The 18,188-nt window shown below is 47.5% G+C and overlaps 1 protein-coding gene across 6 annotated transcripts in view; it reads left to right on the forward strand.

Moving 5' to 3' along the window:
• OPA1 (OPA1 mitochondrial dynamin like GTPase) overlaps window positions 1–18,188 on the forward strand; it is a 298,318-nt gene that overhangs the window by 224,398 nt on the left and 55,732 nt on the right. For all 6 annotated transcript variants that reach the window (XM_086949083.1, XM_086949085.1, XM_086949084.1 and 3 more), the window contains one exon: window positions 7,159–7,275. In XM_086949083.1, coding sequence (XP_086805209.1) covers window positions 7,159–7,275 — 117 coding nt within the window. The remainder of the gene's footprint in view (window positions 1–7,158; window positions 7,276–18,188) is intronic.

The raw sequence follows: 18,188 nt of genomic DNA on the forward strand, positions 1-18,188 counted from the left end.
GAGGGACAGCTTTACAGTATATGCAGGGCTTGTGTACCTACAGCCACACAACAGATTGTGACTTACCCTGTAAGCATCTGTTCATGTCATGTAGTGCTGTAGATTCACATGTGCCCTCCCTCCTCCCCATATGCCTCTGGCCATTGCAGTTACCTTGTGCTTTTACACTTTTTCTAATACATCACTATTGGCATAGACATCTTTATTCTCACCTTTTCCTTACATTCCCTTCACACATCCTGCGAGAAAACTAACAAAGGCGATGATGCTCATGTGCAATATCACCAAGAGGAGGAGACACACTGCCTCATGACTCGAAATGGGTATGCCCGTTAGTAGGACACATCTGTCTGGGGATAATGCAGACTCAGCTCTCAATTGGTACAGGGGGAGCAGGGCAGCAGCATTCTACTTAAGCATATTTGCACCACCTCACTAGCCCTACCGCTAGTTTCGCAGTTTCGGCCCGGTACCCCATATCACCACCCAAATCAACCCCTGGATGGTACCAAGCAGTTTTACGGTTGTGGAGCCCACCACCCTTGAGGCCAAAGTCAGCGGGCCTCTCAGTTCACTACTTTCCCTTCAGCCCTCCCCACAAATGTATATACCTTTAATCTCGCAATAAAGAATTACGACACAAAAAAAAACTCCTTTCACGTTCTCTTAATGGAGCACGGACACGATTCTTGAATCCAACTATTCTTGTATGGTTGCAGACCATAACATCAGACAGTTGTCCTGTAAATTGTCAGGAAGAGCCTTGCCCTCAGCTTCCTTTCTGCTTTGCTGCATTTTCCACTGTCTCCCAAATGACTGACAGAGACCATCTTTCCATTTTGTGGCGGGAAGCGCAAGCCCTTATGGCCAAAGAGGCTATTGAGAGGGTTCCTTCGCCAGAAGTAGGAAGCGTTGTTACGCCTGTTCATTCCTGGTCTCCAAATAGGACGGCGGCGTTGGCCTACTTTAGATCTACTCCCTCGCAACGCCTTCCTTCCGAACGAAAATTTCAAAATGCTTCCGCTGGCCCTAGACCCTGGCGACTGGATGGCAGCATTGGACCTACAGGACCTCTATGTCCCTATACCTGTCCTTGCAGCGCACCAGCGTTACATGCGGCTTGTGGTGGGACAGGAAAAGTAGAAGAAGAATTCTTTTTTGCATGATTAATAAAAATCTTTGCAATGGAGCTAAGAGTACAGAAAAAGCACCCTTGCAAGGCACATAGAAAACTAATTTCATTACAATGACAATAGTTAAAAATCCATTAAAAATAAAAATTACAAAAGGTTTTTTACTTTTGTGTTGGTACTGTTTACTGCAAATGAAAATAGTAAAATCTCTTTAAACAAACCTAGATAAAAAAAAATAAAAGCCGGGAGTTACCATTTGACAGACTTCTTTTTGTACTTCTTCTGCTTACAGTATCCTGAAAATTTGCCAACAAATCTAACAAGGCTGCTTAACAGATAAAGGTTACGATTACGGAGTTTAATTTTACCGTTGTTTGCGTTTTTAGTCAATTCATTTACTGGCAGGAGGATTTAGCACTATGGGGCTTATTAGGATTGCGGATTTTCCGCATCCTCTGGGCCGGCGGAAGCCACCGCCGGCCTGGAGGATGTGGAGAATCCGCAGCGGACCCACCAAAGACCCACCGCCACATTAGGATAGCTGGTGGGTCCTGGTTTCCGTCCACAGCTTTTCCGCCACGGCTGGCTTACAACCGCGGTGGAAAAGCACTAATATGGTGACGGTGTCTTTCAGACACCGTCAGCCAGATTAGGATGGGTTTTAAAAAATGCTTTTCCGCGGCGGGTTTTCCGCCGTGGAAAAGCATGTGTAACATCACTGCGGGGGCCCGTTGCGGGCCCCCTAGGTGAAGAGGGGGTCGGGGGTGCACATGGGGGGTACCTATGGTACCCCCTGCATTTGTATGCAGAAAGCGTCAGGCACCGCGCGGTGCCTGCCACTTTCTACATACAAATGTAATGCGTGCATTTTTAACATTGCGGCGGGTGCAGCTTGAAGCCGCACCCGCCGCAATGTTAAAAATAGAGGATGTGACCGCCAGGTTGCCGGTCACATCCTAATTGCACAGGAGGGACCTCCGCATGCCATGCGGAGGTTCCCTCCTACTCTAGGGTCGAGGACGGACGCAAGTCCGTCCGCGATCCTAATGGGCTCCTATGTTTGCTAATTTCATAAAGCGTACCAATCTGCAGGCTAATTGAGTGTCTCCTCCTGCAAAGCATGCTATTAATGCTTGTCGGCGAGTTTGCAGGCGTCTTTGGTTCCACAGTTGTTTTAGTAGTAACCTTCGCTCCTTCTCTAGACCTTTACAGCTACACAGTAAATGCAAAACATCCTCTTTTAGGTCACCGCAAAGTCTACAGTTTGTGGTGGTTTCCGAGCGTGTCCATGGGGGGAGATGTTCTTTTGCTGGCATAACTCCCATCCTCAACTGCAAAACGTATTCCTTTAAAATGGGACAGGAGCATTTTCCGTTTGCTGTGCTCTCTTTCCCTTTACCAGTGCAGCTGATAGTTGCAGCGCATCCTCTGAGGTCTGGCATGCCAGTCTTCCTCTACCTTGACGGCCGGCTGCTGAATGCGGGGTCTCCCCAGGAAGGTGTCCACCACCTCCAGACTGGATCGAACCTCTAGTTATCTATGGGGTTCACCATCAGCTCGCCAAAGTCGCTCCTGAGTTCTTTGAAGACACTCCCCTTCATCTGAGCCATTTCAGACACAGTTCAGTTTCGTGTCCTTACCCCTGGAAGGGTAGTCCAGAACTTTCAGGATATGATCTAGACTTTTAGGCCTCTGCCCTGGTTTTCAGCGAGGTCGACTCTGAGACTGCTGGGACTGAAGGCCTTCTGCAGCCCTCCTGGTCTGGCACGCCTGGTGACATATACCGGCTCTGCAGTGGGATCTGAAGTCTCCGTTGTCCCAATATCATGGGCACCTCTCCGACCATGTTCAGATTTTAGAGTAGACTGCAAAAGATTTAGAATGGTGGCAACTGAACCATAGCTGGGTCAGCGGCAGGCCCCTTTTCCTTCTCCACACAGAGCTTACAAAGGTGACCCATGCCTCGGTTCTTGGTTAGTGTGGCCATTCTGGAATGGTGGAGTTCAGAAGTCTCGGGTTTCCAATGGTGCCCCGGCTCCACATCAACCCGTGGTGCTGATGGCCATCATAGAAAGCCATCCATCCACAAGAGGGGTATAAGTGCTCACTGACAATATTACCGCTATGTGGTACTGCAACAATCGGGGCTCACTGACCCCGAGTCAGGAGGCTTGGCGCCTGTGAAACTGGATGGACCACAAATGAATTTTCTTGGTGGTGAACCACCTGGCAGGATCATTGAATGCAATGGCGGATGAGCTCAGCCGCTGGAGCCTAGCTAATCACGAATGACCGTTACACATGAAGGTGGTACAAGGTCTCTTCCACAAATTGGGAAAACCTAAGCTCTGCACTGCAGAGAATGTGCGATGTCCACATTTCGGTGCAAGGTGTCTCTTGCTTAGAGACACGTTCTGAACTCCTGTACGCCTTTACCCCAGATGCCATTCCTGCCCCGAGCACTGAAGAAAATCAGGAACTACGGGCTCAAGTCATCCTAGTGGCCCTTGATGGGGCTCAGAGAGCATGGTATGCAGAATTCCTACGTTTGTGCATGTGTCCGCCGATACGGCTGCCTTTGGGGAGGATCTTCTGTTGCAGGAGCAGGCCAGGGTTCTGCACCTTCATGCATCGTGATTGATCGGCACAGCTGAACGCATCCAAAGGTGGTTGATGTCATCTTGGCAGCCAGGCGTCCCTCAACAACTGTAGCGTCCTGTCATTGGGACAGTTTGGGGCTTGTGCAGTACTCAGCAGACTGACCCCCTTCAGGCCAAGCGGTATGACAGTTTATATTTGTGTCCCTAACCCGGAAGAGCTTGCCCTTGGCACAGATAAAAGTGTACCATGCAGCTCTTTCGGCTTTTTGCAGTTGCCGGAGTAGCCTTCTTTGTTTAAGTCTCCTGTTGTTAAAGATTTTTGGAAGGATTACATCATTTGTTTTATCGCTCTCCCTTCATCATGCAACAGTGAGACCTTAACTTAGTCCTCACCTCTCTGAAATGCATTCCATGTGAGCTGCTTCACAACTGTCCCTTGTGGCTCCTCACCCTTAAGACCGCTTTCCTAGTCACCAAAACATTGGCAAGATCTGTGCGTGATCTTCAAGTGCTTTCTCAACGCACCGTTCACCACCTTCTTGCCAAACATACTAGTTCTGCGGACTCGGGCATCCTTTCTGTTGTGACACCTTTCCACGCCAGTCAAACCATCACCCTGCCGACGTTCTGTGCTCTGCCTCACCCTTCAAAGGAGGAGAAGAGACTTCACTGCTTGGACCCCAAGAGAGCTCTGAGCTTCTATATAGATTGTACCAAAGACTTCTGGCTGTTAGATCAGCTCTTTGTGGGGTTCGCTGTCACGTAGAAAGGCAAGGTTGTGGAGAGATAACAATCTCCTGCAGTGTCATGCTCTCCATTAAGATCTGCAAAGCAATGGCTAAAAATCATCCTCCAAAAGGACTGTGTGCTCATTCTATTAGAACCAAAACTGCTGCCACTGCAGTAGAACGCAGAGTCCCAGTCCCGACGTTTGCTAGGGGCTTCGTGGATTCCCGTCACACGTTCACGAAGCACAATTGTCTGGCCAATCAAGTCCACTGAGAAGGGGATTTCACCCACTTGGTTCTACAAGACTTTCTGGTGCAACTCCACTCACAGCCCACATTATTGAGGTACTGCTTTAGCATCTATTCAAAAGGTGAGGAATCTGCGGCTAGAAGCCTCTATCGGAAGAATAGGTTACTTACCTTTGGTAACTATTTCTGGTAGACACTCAATCTAGCCGCAAATTCCTCCCATCCTCCCTGTTCTGTGATTGGACTCTATCCGTTAATAAGATCCCAAGTCTAGGAACCTGCACACTGGAGCTCTGTGTCTGGAGACTCAAACAGTCTCAAAAGCAACTGACAACACGCGGGAGTGGCGCTGATACAGGCTTTACACGGCGTTTCCGGAGTAGGACAGTGTTGATGTGGAGCCATATGGCATCACCTACCAGCGTGCAGAGGTGCTGTTGAAAAGTGTCCGGATCCAGTCTGAAGCCTGGGAATATTTAAAAGATGAGTAATCTGAGGCTGGATAGTCTCTTGCTGAAAGAGCATTACCAAATGTATGTCGCTTGTTTGTTGGAATTTTGTTTTAAAAAGATTATTAGCTGGATTAACACACAACCAACCGTAGGACCTAATGTGGGTCACACAGTATCTTCTGATCTAAGTTTTTTGTCAATCTGTTGCGATTTGTTATATCGTAAAGCAGGATGTTTGAATGTCAAATTCAGCGTTTGGATTGGAGCGGAAGATGCGGCTGAATGGTGAGGTGCTTTGGCTCATGTCCTTGCTGCTCAAGATCCAAGCTGCTCGGAGACCTTGCAGTTCACAGACAAAATGGAACAGCAGAAGCGTTGAGGTCATACTATTAGAGCAGCTTAACTGGATATTTGGCCAAACATTACAGCAGCCATATCAATGATAATGATGGCCCCTCGGTTGCGGTGCAGAGAAGAGGCTAGCAATGCTGAGAATGGGGCACTCCAGAGGTGTCTCTAAGCTGGCTCATGCCTCTGAGCTTGTATCACCCAGTCTAGCATGAAGACAAGGGCAAAATTGGAAGGAATGCAACTTCTCGGAAGGTTGTAAATAACATACTTACTCCGTCTGTTAGCTCTTAACAGAAAGTCTTGCTGTGGCTAGCAGAAAGAGTGGTATTGCACGAATAATGTGTAATGTCCCGAAGAATATACTCCCAGTGACAAGCTGCTTCTAAGGCATTTCCAGAAATGTCAGTGCATTTAACCACCTCATTGCAGATATGTTCAAGCTTTCTCTCTACACCTTCCACTCTAGCGAAGTGAAACTGCAACCCAAGTGGAGCCTGAACTCCTTCCCGAGTGAAGGCTTCTAGAAAACTCACCCCAATCTTACTTGCTCTTGGATCCTGACACAAGCACAAATAGACACAAATGCACAAGCTGAGAGTAGCGAGGGAAGCAATAAAGCTGCAGAAGTTAGGTAGCAATTGTGAGCTCAATCAAAATGACGTTGGACTTTAAGGGGTGTTTTCAGTTCAGGCCAGCATCGTTTTTAGTCCTTAAGAAACCTACCGTAGGGGCCAAGGCTATGTTCAGGTCTTTGCTAATGAAGCTCATGCAGTCCCCAAAACATTGGAGCATGCCTCTATGGGTCTCGAGAGCAGGGCTCAGATTGCTACTTGGTCATCTTATTCAAAATTGTTTGATTTATTGCTACTCCAGAAAAATGCCAGCCTTCCTGCATTCTTCATTTTCCCCTTCAAATGTAGGCTTCCAATTGTACCCTGCCAAACGCCAATGGTTGCCAGATCTGAACATCCCATCTCTTTCTCCATTTGACTGGTGTTGCCAGACCTCGACACACCTTTAACATGTTACACAAACTTTCTTACAGCCGGGACTTGTCTCATGGCCGGTTTCGACTCCGTGCAAGGAGAGCCTGCTTTTCCTCACCAGCCTACTTATCACAACCTTGATTCTTGATTTATTACTCTAACTGTTGTCAGTTTTTTCAAAAGTCTGATGCGTGGCCTACCATGTCCTGCTTTGGATTTTGTGAGACTGTTTGGACCAGGAGTAGTTCCTGCACCACCTTGTTCCATCACTCACCAAAGTTGCATTTGTTGATAAAAGATTTCAAAGCAGCGATGCGTTGCCTAATTTCTTTCGGCTCCTTTGCCTAAACGTATAAAACGTGCCGTTCCATTGTTTGTAGGATATGAAAGCCAGGATCTTCCCTAGAAGTGTCTGTTTCCTTACTGCAGTCTGTCATTTGCCTATATAGTCCTGGAGAACTCTTCCTTCACTCTGTGCCACGTTGGGATCCCTGGCATACAGAGTCATGATGGCTCTCTGAATGAGGCCACCTTTCTGAGGGGCAGTGGTGCTGGGGGTGTTTCTAAATCATTGTCAAACAAAATGAAATAAAATATTTAATGAAGTAATATGATATTTCTTACATGTATTTTCATTTTAACATTGTGTTTTTTTACAGATTAAAGATACTTGGCACCAGGTTTACAGAAGGCATTTCTTGAAATCCGCGCTCGGTCACTGCAATCTCTGCCGACGAGGCTTTTACTACTACCAAAGGCACTTTGTAGACTCTGAGGTTAGTTGAAAAAGGTTCTACAAGTTCAGTCTGTCGTACATCGATCCCAGGTGCATTCAAATACTGCCTGTAAATACATTGAAGAAAGATGTCAGCATGTCGGACCCTGGTACACTCATGAATGTTTGTACGTCTCATGCTTTGAGTTGCCTGCGACAAGCTGCCAAGTTTGCCTCCGAGCATGAACTGAGATATGCGCACCTAAGCTGATGGGGTGCTGTGCAGGATTGTGGGGTGTTTCTTTTTTTTAATGAGTTAGCAGAGTCTTTAAGTGCTGGTGCCTTTTAGAGTAACCTGAACATTGTGTGAGTGTTGTGATGCACACACCATCATAAGAATCCACAAAGGACCCCCCTTCTTAATTAGGATGTTACTCTGATCACACTTTGATGCATGGATTTCAGGGGTATGTTTATATTCAAATTTTAAAGTGAAGGGTATGACAAGTGTAGTGCTTGTATTTTATTTGTCAGATCAAATCGAGTTTCAAGGCACAACACAGAATAAACAGCCAAATACACATTACAGGATCCAGACATCATTGCAATATACCATAATACTCTTTCTGGTGGATACTTCAAACCACAGATTCCTCACCTTGATAATTTCCCATGGTGCCAGACTGGTTCCCAAAGTTTTCACAGCAGTGTGTCTGCATGGTGCGCGGTGACCACGTGTGCCTCCTTGTTGACTTTATTCTGCCACAGAAGTGACAGACCAGAGCCTCATGTAAATGTCACCCTGTGCACCCATGTCAGGATGTTTCTTTTTGTTCCTTCGAACATACATTCAGTGCCCCACTCCTTTTTACTTCCGGTTTCCCCAGAACCTCCAGTGTCTACTCCAGCTTGTCTGGACTTCCCTGTGCCGGCCCTCTCTCACTCGTAATTCGGGTACAGAGCTAGTGGCATTTCTTTATGCAATTTTTACCAGGGCCCTAGCTCCCACTGGCTCGTCCTTGGGCCCTACAACAACTTGCGGGGCCTGCTTTTACTCCAGTGCACAGATATACAGCTTTGCTATCAGTGGCATTGCTGGTGCCACCACAGAAGCCTTGGATGCACTACCTCCTCCAGAGCCAGTCTTTCAGCATCCACTGCCATGGCCTCCGATAAAGAGCCCCTTCTCACACCTCGCTAGAAATCAAGATGGAATTTCCCTCTGGACCCCCAATGCAAAGGTTATGTCGTTAAACTCTGTGGTGAGCAAGGCAGCGGAAGTGTTTAAACTACATCTGGCCATGGTCATGGTGAAGACTAATGCCGTTATGAAGGTCTTTCCATCAGAAGCAAACTCAGAACCCCTCCTTCCCTTTAGTGAAGCCTTGGTAGAGCTGTCATGCCGCCTGGAAGAAGGAGACTACAGCACCGGCTGTGAATAGATTGGTGGCAGGGCGCTACTGCCCTATCTGTCACCAGAGAGTTGGATTATCCAAGCATCGTTCTCCACTGGCCTTTACCGCAGATGCCATTCCTGCCCTGAGTACTGAAGAAGATCAGGAACAATCAAGCACAAGTCATCCTAGTGGCCCTGGATTGGGCCCAGAGAGCATGGTATGCAGAATCCCTAGATGTGTGCATGTGTGAGAACTGAAGGGAAGGTGCAGAGAACTTCCCTTCAGTTCTTTCAGACAGGGAGTCTAAGCGAATTGAGGCTTAGGGAAAAAGATGTTAACAGGCAGTATGGCCTTTGCCTTGAAGTTCTTAAACACCATCTGCCTTTTGGCACAGTACACACACACCTTATGGGAAAAAAGTCACCCTGCATGTCCCGGAAGACGTGGGAACACATTTTTAAGAGATCATAAGAGATGGACGCAAGGCTTCATGCCATATTATCAAGCGGAATCTGGAAACTGTAGGCTCCGTGCGCCAGCCATGGGGACCTCTGTATCTGTTGACACCATGCATGGTTCTGGATATCAGGCTTTTCCTTTGATTTGCAGGGTAACATACTGGGCCTCCCATCTGAGGGCCTCGCTTGTTCAGGGGAAAAGCTAACGCCGCCTTGCAACGTTTCAAGGCAAGAAAGGCTACAGTCCGTTCACTGGATCTCCAACAGTTCCAAGCCCAGAGGGACTATTGTCAGTTTTGATGCTTTCAGAGATTCTCGCAGGGTTCTTGTTTTGTTAGTGCCAGCCCTTACAGCTCCAGGATCAGCATCGAATGACCCCTCTGGCCTTAAAGTACAGTCGTAGAGCCAGATGGAAGGGCCATGGATCTAGCAAGCCACCTCCTCCCCTGAACCACAAGCGACGCAGGTCTGTTTTGCTTCTCCAACCCTGGCAGAGCCTGTGGGGTGTGGGTTCTCTTCTTTCCACCAGCCCAGGAGGCCATTACTTTGAACCAGTGGGTTCTCCAGATGATAGACAGGGGTTACACCCTACCCTTTCTTCAGGCTCAATGCCCTTTTACTCCCCACCACACCGCACTTTTACTTCTACCCTCCGCCAGATCATCTATCCATCCTGCAGCAGGATATGCCAGTGCTCCTCCTTAAAGGAGCTGTGGAGGTAGTGCCAGAGCAGGAAATGGAAGAGGGTTTTTACAGCCCAATATTTCCTTGTACCAAGAAAGACTTCAGTCTACATCTGATCTTGGACCTTAGGCATGATACCTTCTTCCTCAGGAAGGAGAAGTTCAAGATGCTAACCCTAGCTCAGAGTTTGTTGGCGCTGGAACCTGGAGACTGGATGGTGTCGCTCGACCTACAGGAGGCATACTTAACATTCTGGGCCTGCTGGCCTCGAGACTGGATGGTGTCGCTCGACCTGCACAATGCAGATTTCCACATTCTAGTCCTGCTGGCCTCAAGACTGGATGGAGTTGCTCGACCTAGAGGATGCGTACGTCCACATTCTGGTCCAGTAGACCTCTCATTAGCACTTGCGATTTGTGGTGTGTCCATGCACTACCAATGAATGGTACTTCCATTTGGCTTGACATCGGCACGTCGACTCTTTACCAAGGTGATGGCGGTAGTTGTGGCCCATCTCAGATCATCAAGCATACTAATCTTTCCATACCTGGACGACTGGCTGATTAAAGCCGGTTTGCCAGGGGTGGTCATCTGCAATCAACAGTCTTGTTATTATTTGACCTTGGTTTTTGTATCAATGAGCCCAAATCCCATCTGGAGACCTCCCAGCTTCTCCAGGCATACAGTAAATTCTGGACACTAGCCTTCTCCATGCCTTCCCCCGTACTCTGAGATTTGTCAATATTCAGAAAATGGTCCCATCTTTTCTAGAGGGCGTGTGAGTTCCAGTGCTGTATGTCTTACTCTTGTAAGGTCTCCTGCCTTGCTGGATTCTCCAGGTCACGCATGCACGTTGGCGTATGAGCGCTCTGCAGTGGTGCCTCTCGTGGCAGTGGTGCCAGCACTGTGGAGACCTGTCGGACTTTGTTGTAATCTCCAAGAGCGCTGCAGTGGATGCGGTTTGGTGAGGAAGTGGTGAACTGACACCGCAGGATGGCCTTCAGTCTCCCTCGGATAGTCACCACGATAGTGACGGATGCCACCACCCTAGAGTGGGGACACATCTCGAACACCTGCAGATCCGAGACCTCTGGTCTCTAGAGGGGCAGGTGCATCACAGCAACCCGCTGAAAATAGAGGTGAATAGCCAGCACGCAGAGCTGGTCTCCCCTTCGTCCACGGTTGGTCCATCTAGTTCTTGTATTGTAATTTATATAGCGCTGTGTGAATCACCCCTGAAAGGATGTCTTGGCGCTGTAGTTCATGAACCGGTAGGAAGAATCAGAAGAGTCCAGTTAGTTAAGACGACTGACAATCATTGCTTGAGTGAGTGACTTTCTGGTTTGAGGGTAGCCATTGGAAAGCCTTTCTGAGCAGGCGTATAGTTCGAAGCGGGTGCCATAGGTAGAGCTCACCTGTTTTTTTTAACAAAAGGCCCCTTTAATTAAGATGCCCAGGTTTCTTGTTCGATACTAGACGAGCCACTGCTATGGCACTACTACTGGCCTAACGCAAAGTTGCCCTGCACTGGGGTAAACTCCTGCCCCCTACCGCTGTCAGCTGGCTCACCAGCATGACGTACGGTGACACTACTAGTGAGCGGTATGCCGCTTTTCAATCCCATCGGCCAGGATGAAAGATGTTTGGCAACCCTTACGTGATTATCTACCATCGATCGCTGACCAGTTCCAAGAAGTCTTCTTTGTCGTATTGGAGCACTCCCATCCTAAGCGTTAACTCTTTTTCTGGCCGTCGCCCTCCTTGGACCCCTATGCTAGCCCCTCAAAGATGTCATGCCCGGTATAGTGCTCTGAGGTCCCGCTGACTTGCCCCCACCTCCATTATTTTTTCTAAAGCTCTACCTTCCTTTCCCTTCATGACTCTTCCTTCCCCAGAGTGTAAATTTTGATTTTTCATTCCTGTTCATTCTCTAGAGTACCACCCATGCAACCTCTTCTATCTGCTACAGAGGAAATCGCTGGAATTGGTGGTCGATTCCCTTGTTTATTTTCGTCTAGCTGTTGTAGACCATATGCATGCCGATTACATTGTATCTATTTCTGGCTCCTATGTTTCTCTGTAAAATGTTATCTGATCCCTAGATACCTTTGTTAATTATATAATGCCGTGCCTATGTGCCAACTATGATGGTGCTTTCTGTCGTGGCTATCTATGAAAGTACATGATTGCTCCACCAGTGATGACTAATTTTCGTCATGGATGCCCATGCCGAGTTTAACCTAAATAAAAACTGCCCAGGGTTCCTACTGCCTTTTTATTTAGTTCTGGGGCCACTCGTCCTCTGACCAGTGGGCATGGGCTTTGCTGAAACGCAGAATCTTGGTCTTTCCACTGTTTAATTGTAGGCAGTTGGACAGCATCCCGAGAGCTCTCTTCCTCATACAACCCCTGAATCTTATCTCCGTGGATTGAGGATTGTGTACCATGGAGATCAGTTGAGTGTTGTCTGCATCAGAGATGACTTCAGAACCGCATGATCTTATCACTTGAGCTGGGGGGGCCACATAGATATTTGAGTGTTGGGCTCAAAGAGGAGCCCTGCGGCTCCACTCATCTAGGGTCGAGGTACGGAAGTTCAAGGCCTCAAGAGAACAGTTTGGGTCCGATCGCTTAGAACATTTTTGAGCCAGCCAAGAGATTTTCCACCGACACCAATCTTCATGAGTCTTTCGGTCATAATCGTGTGTGAGACAGTGTTGAATGCGGCAGATAGGTCGAGTAATACCAGCAAGGCTGAGAGACCTTCGACAAGAGAATCTGATGGTGTCTAATACTGCCACCAGCGCCGTTTCTGTGCTGTAAGGGGAGTGAAAACCTGACTGGGAATAATCTAGGAAAGAGTGGCTTTCTAAAAACGACGGAGCTGTTTATTTACCAGAGTCTTCATTGTTTTACAAAGAAATAGGAGCAGCGATATCGTTGGATAGCTCCTGGGAATCCACAGTCATTTTTTTAAATTTTTTTTTAGAATAGGCCTAACCTGAGCTGCTTTCCAGATCGTTGGAAGAGTTTCAGTACGAAGAGAGTGGTTGAACAAGCCATTGATGGCCAGAAGACAGGCGGACAATATGACGTCCATGTGGTACTTGAACAGCATGGGGAGGTAGGGTCTCCTTGGCCGGTAGGCATTGAGGCCGTGGTCTTGGACACACTGCCTAGGGATCTGGTTAACAGCAATCTCCTACTGGCTGTATGAATGTCAGAGCCGACAGCTTGAGCTGACATTATTTTGCAGATCATGAGTGGCGTATCCTGCTGGAGGAAGTCGAAGAAATCCACTCCCCAAGTGGCCTCAGCCGCCTCCTCGGAAAATGCTCAATGCCAGTAGTTTTGTACCTTCCTGTATCCGTTGCAGAGAGCCTTGTGACTCTTCAGTTGAGGTACAACTTTCAGCTACACTCTACCCTTCCCCTTACACTTGATGACTTGCGTCCTGAGCAATATTAGCTATTACCACGCTGAGTCTTTCTAATTGCCCTGGGTTGGCCAAGGAGGGTGTGGTATGCAGACCTTCAGCACTTCTCTATATGTCCTCCCTCAATCTGCTGTTCAGACCGGACCTTCTCTCCTAGTTTGGGATTGGAATGGTGATTCAACCTGTTCTTAAAGACCTACACCTTCATACCTGAGCAGGGACATTTAAACTCCTTCCAGCTACCTCTTAAGGGGGTCGACGTAACCCTGTCCGCTCGTCTCTCCTCTGAAAATCAGTTTTATTCTGGGAGCTGGAACAACTTTGTTTAATGATGCGCATACAGCATAGATAGTCTTCAGGCTTGTTTGCCGCATATCCTGTAGTTCTCGCTATCCCTAACCCAGAAGGGGGTCGGCACCTTTAGGGGGTATTTGGCTACATTGTCGGGGTTCCTCTGTCGCCTAGAACAGCCTTCCCTGTTCAAGACCCATATCGTGATGCATTTTCTGAAGGGGATGACTAATTTGTATCCACCAACTCCCTCTGTAGTTCCCCAGCTGGTTCATTATCTTTTTTTTAAACACATTTTTATCATTTTCCCCATCGTGGCAAATAATACAGTTTTACAGCATATTAAGATTAGTAAGCATATAGAAAAAATAATATTTAAAAAAATAGAGACAAAGGGCAGTAGTCATCTGAATGGTGGCTCCAGTAATTCAACAGTCCTTGAAGTCCAGTTAACATTGTACTTGCCCTCGCTGAAACCTGTGTCAGCCCCGCTTTGGCAGCAGCAGAATCACATTGTGGGAAAAAGGAACTTCTTTCTTATAAATAATAATCTTTAAAACAACCTCCCCTTCCCCCCACCCTGCTGATGGCATCTGAAGCAAATAAAGTGATAAACCATAATAAGAAAAAGGAGGGGGAAAAAGGATGGTAAGTCATTCCAATCATACAGTAGAACACTGGTCATTATCTTGATTTGGCATTTTTGATGCAGTTTCCGTTTGCGCCCCTTCACAGTTGCCAGCAGCGGATTTTAATCTTCAAACCTTTTTTAGGTGCCATTTACCTTTTCCAGGCAGGTGGGTGAATTACAGCCCTTGAGTTCCTGGACACCATTCACCAAATTTGTCCGTGCCAAATTGTTGCTACGACCCAAGGGTGATTTCCTTCCCAAAGTGGTGACTCGCTTTCACTCACGTCAGTCATACTACCAACCCTGTGTACCCCACTCGACCCCATGAAGGAGCGACCTCATATGTTGGATCCTCGGCAAGTGTTCGGTTTCTACCTGGACTGCATTGCCGATAAAGACCTTGACTACCAGGTATTTGTTGGGCACCGAGGTTCCAAGAAAGGAAGAGCACTCCAGAAGGGGGTGGTATCCAGAATGATCCTTCTCTGCATTAAGACGTGCTGTGCTTTGGCCAAGGAAGAGACCCCGGAAGGGTTCAGAGTTCATTCCACCAAGGACTCTGCCCTTGCCAGAGGGGTTCCTGGTGCAAACATCTGCAATGCTGCTGCATGAGATCCTACATACTCCCGCGAAGCATCACTGCCTGAATGCCAAAGTCCATGCGGCCCACCACTTCACCAGATCAGTAAATGTAAACATGTTTGTATTTATATAGCGCCTTCTACCCAGTGGTCTCGTAGCGCTGTATTCATACCGCTGTGGAACCCTTCCTGGCTTTCCTGTGAGATGTCCACTCCTGGGCACCCCAAGGTGAAGCCAGGCATCCAAGCGCTGCTGGGGCCGTTGTGGAGATTAAGCAAGCTATTGCCCAGAGTCACAGAGTGGGACCCATGATTAGACTAGGCACCGAGGCGAGAATTATCAGGTCCGGGGAGATTGAGTCCAAGAGCCGCCGAGGCGGGAATTGAACCCTGGTCCCGGGCCAGACCTCTTCATCAGGGTCTACAGCTCTAACCATTGAGCTACACTTCTCAGTTCTGCAGGACTTCCTTATCTAGACATCCATCAACCGCCTCCAGGTAAAGTTTCTGCTTTGGAATCTGTTTTACTTGTGAGAAATCTGCAGGTAGAAGAAGTAGTTACTTCCCTGCATTAACGATCTTTCTGGTGGGAACTCTGTCTTCCTACAGATTCCTCAACATTCCCGCCCACCTCACTTTTTGATGGATGTGTAATGCACAAAATGAATAAGGTCCCAGTTCAACTTTGGCACTGCATTATGTAAATCCAATGGCAGTCATCTAATGGCCTCAAAGGGTTGTAGAAAACTGATTGAAACTGAAGCTAGGTTTTGTGCTGTATGGCTTCCATGATGACATCCGACGTCACTTCTGACATTGATATGAAGCCAGCCCCCTCTGCCGGAGACTTGAGATCTTTGAAGTTTTCAGTATGGACATGGGATCATCCTACAGGTGAGTAATATAGAGCATCCACCAGAAAGATCGCTACCGAGGGGAAGTAACTATTTTTTTAAGTCAGAAAGGATCCTTTTGTATTGTAATTGAATTTGTATGGCGCTTACAACCCCTGAAGTGGCGTCGAAGCATTTATTTGGGCGAGTAACACGCTACTCTGGGACCCATAGAGGATTAGTGTTGAATTAGTATAGTGAAACATGCAAGTACATTTTAAGTGGTGAATAGGTTAGTCAGTTATTTGGATTCGGAAGGATAGCAGAAGGTTAGAGGAGAAAAAGGTTTGTATTTATATAGCCCCTGTTACCCCTGATGGGGTGTTGAAGCACGCTACTCCGGAGACCCATAAAGGATTAGTGTTGAAAATTAATATAGTGCAATATGAAGTAATTTAAGTGGTGGATATGGTATTCAGTTATTTGGATAGAGAAGGGTAGGTGGCGGGATAGAAGAGGGAAAGAGGTTTGTATTTATATAGCGCTTGCTACCCCTGATTGAGTTTTGAAGCGCCTTTTTGACAAGTAGCACGCTACTCCGGAACCCATAAAGGATTAGTGTTGAAAATTAATATAGTTTAATATGAAGTAATTTGAGTGGTGGATTGTGAGAAAGTGCCATCTTTCATGCATGGTATGCCCCCACTTTTTGCTGAGTTGCTGATGTGCTTTGACTGAGTGTGCCCTGGGCTCCTGCCAACCAGGTGCCCAGGGCCTGTGTTCCTTCCCTAAAACTGTGTTGAAACTAAAACCCAATTGTCTTCTCTGGCCACCTGTCAGCCCCTAGTAAATGGTACCCTAGGTACCCAGGGCATGGTGACCAGAGAAGACCCCTAAGGGCCTCAGCACTTATTGTGCCACCCTTGGACACCCTGACACCCACACACTGCCTTTGCAGACTGAGTGTCTAAGTAAAGAACTAAACAGTCGACATGGCACACATCCCTGTGTGCCATGCCCACAAACGTACTGCCTTGGCATCCATCAGTCACCCCTTTAGCTGGGTGCCCTATGCCAGTGGTGTGGGCACAGGTGCATGAGCCCTGTGCCCTACAGTACCAAGGGCCATTCCTGGGCACTGTAAGTGCAGTGCTGCCATTAAGAGTATATGGTGCTGGGAGGTTGTCATTACGAACTCCACAGCACCATGATGGCTCCCCTGAAGACTAAGAAGTTTGATATCAATCTTCTCAGTACATTAAACCCGCACTGATGCCAGTGTGGGATTTAATGTAAAATGCACGACAGATGGCATCTTAGTGATGCCCCCTGAAACCTAACCAACTCCCAGTGTCCTGACTGTATGGCTACCGGGGCTGCCACCACCAGGCATGTTTCTGGACCCCTGGGTTGAGAGCCTGCCACTCTTGGCGGCCTGAAACCATGGACATCCTGGGACGAGGTGCCAAGCCTCCTCCACTAGGATGGGCAGGGGAAGCTTCAAAGGCATTCCGCCTTTTTGAGCTTCTCCAGGCCACTTGCTGTACTCAGCAACTGGCCCCCACCGGTTCTGACCCCCACTCTGGCTGGAAGGATGGCGGGAAACCCTAAGTGAGGAAAGGGGGTGTGCCAGCCTATGCCAACCCCAAACCTCAGGTGGAAGAGGCGAGGTGAAGCATGACTTCTGTGAAATTTCTTTTAAGTGTCGATTTTTGCAAATTACAAATATTCTTTGAAAATCGTACCAACTACCAAAACGTAATTACTTACCTGTCTTAGGTAGAGGTCCCAGTGCTGAACTTAGGAGTTCAGTACTGGATTACAAAAGTAACAAGAACCTACTTTACCTGTGACCTGAATTTGCTCCCATAGGATAACATTGCTTGGTTTTCACTGAAAAGTTTTTGTGTCAGCTTTGAAAATACATTTATATTCTTTAAAAATCACTACTGTAACCAAAACGCTTGATTGTTTACAGTACATGTCCCGAGACTGAATTTAGGATCCAGTCCGGGGGTTAGAAAAGTAATCCATAAAGTAATCAACTGCATTTATGTAGCAAAACCCATTGAGCTCAATGTTAAATTGTTTGAAATTGTGTTGCCTATTGCAACCACTGTAGCTATTTTGTATACAAAGACTATTGCCTTTTTGCAAAGTAATTACCTAAAGTCACTCATATTGAGAAAAGAATATTTTGATACCTGTTGGTTATAAAACAAAACAATATTTTTTGATATCAAACCATTGGCCTAGAGATCTGAAAGAAACAGGTTAGTATTAGATTCCTTACCTTAGAATATCTCCAGGCGTCAGACTGGATCCGGATACTTTAGCGTAGCAGTACCCCTGCGCGTCGGTAGGCATTTTGGCGCCGGGATGACGTCGTCTGAGTACTTAGACTCCGCCCTTGCTCGCTGACGTCAGCTCTTCTTTTTTCGGCGCCAGCAAGCGCAGATCCGGAGAAAGTGGTACTCTTTAGTCACTTTTTGACTAAACTTTTTCGATCCTTTTTGGATCCATTTCGAGTCTACGACTCCATCGGTGCCGGTAGGTATGCCCGGGTTCAAGCCCTGTGCCGACTGCAACCGACTGATGTCGGTTACCGACCCCCATCGCCGGTACCTACATTGCCTGGGGCCCAACCATGATGATAAGTCGTG

This window comes from Lissotriton vulgaris, unplaced genomic scaffold (genome assembly GCF_964263255.1).
Source record: "Lissotriton vulgaris unplaced genomic scaffold, aLisVul1.2 SCAFFOLD_1311, whole genome shotgun sequence".
Lineage (NCBI taxonomy): Eukaryota > Metazoa > Chordata > Amphibia > Caudata > Salamandridae > Lissotriton > Lissotriton vulgaris.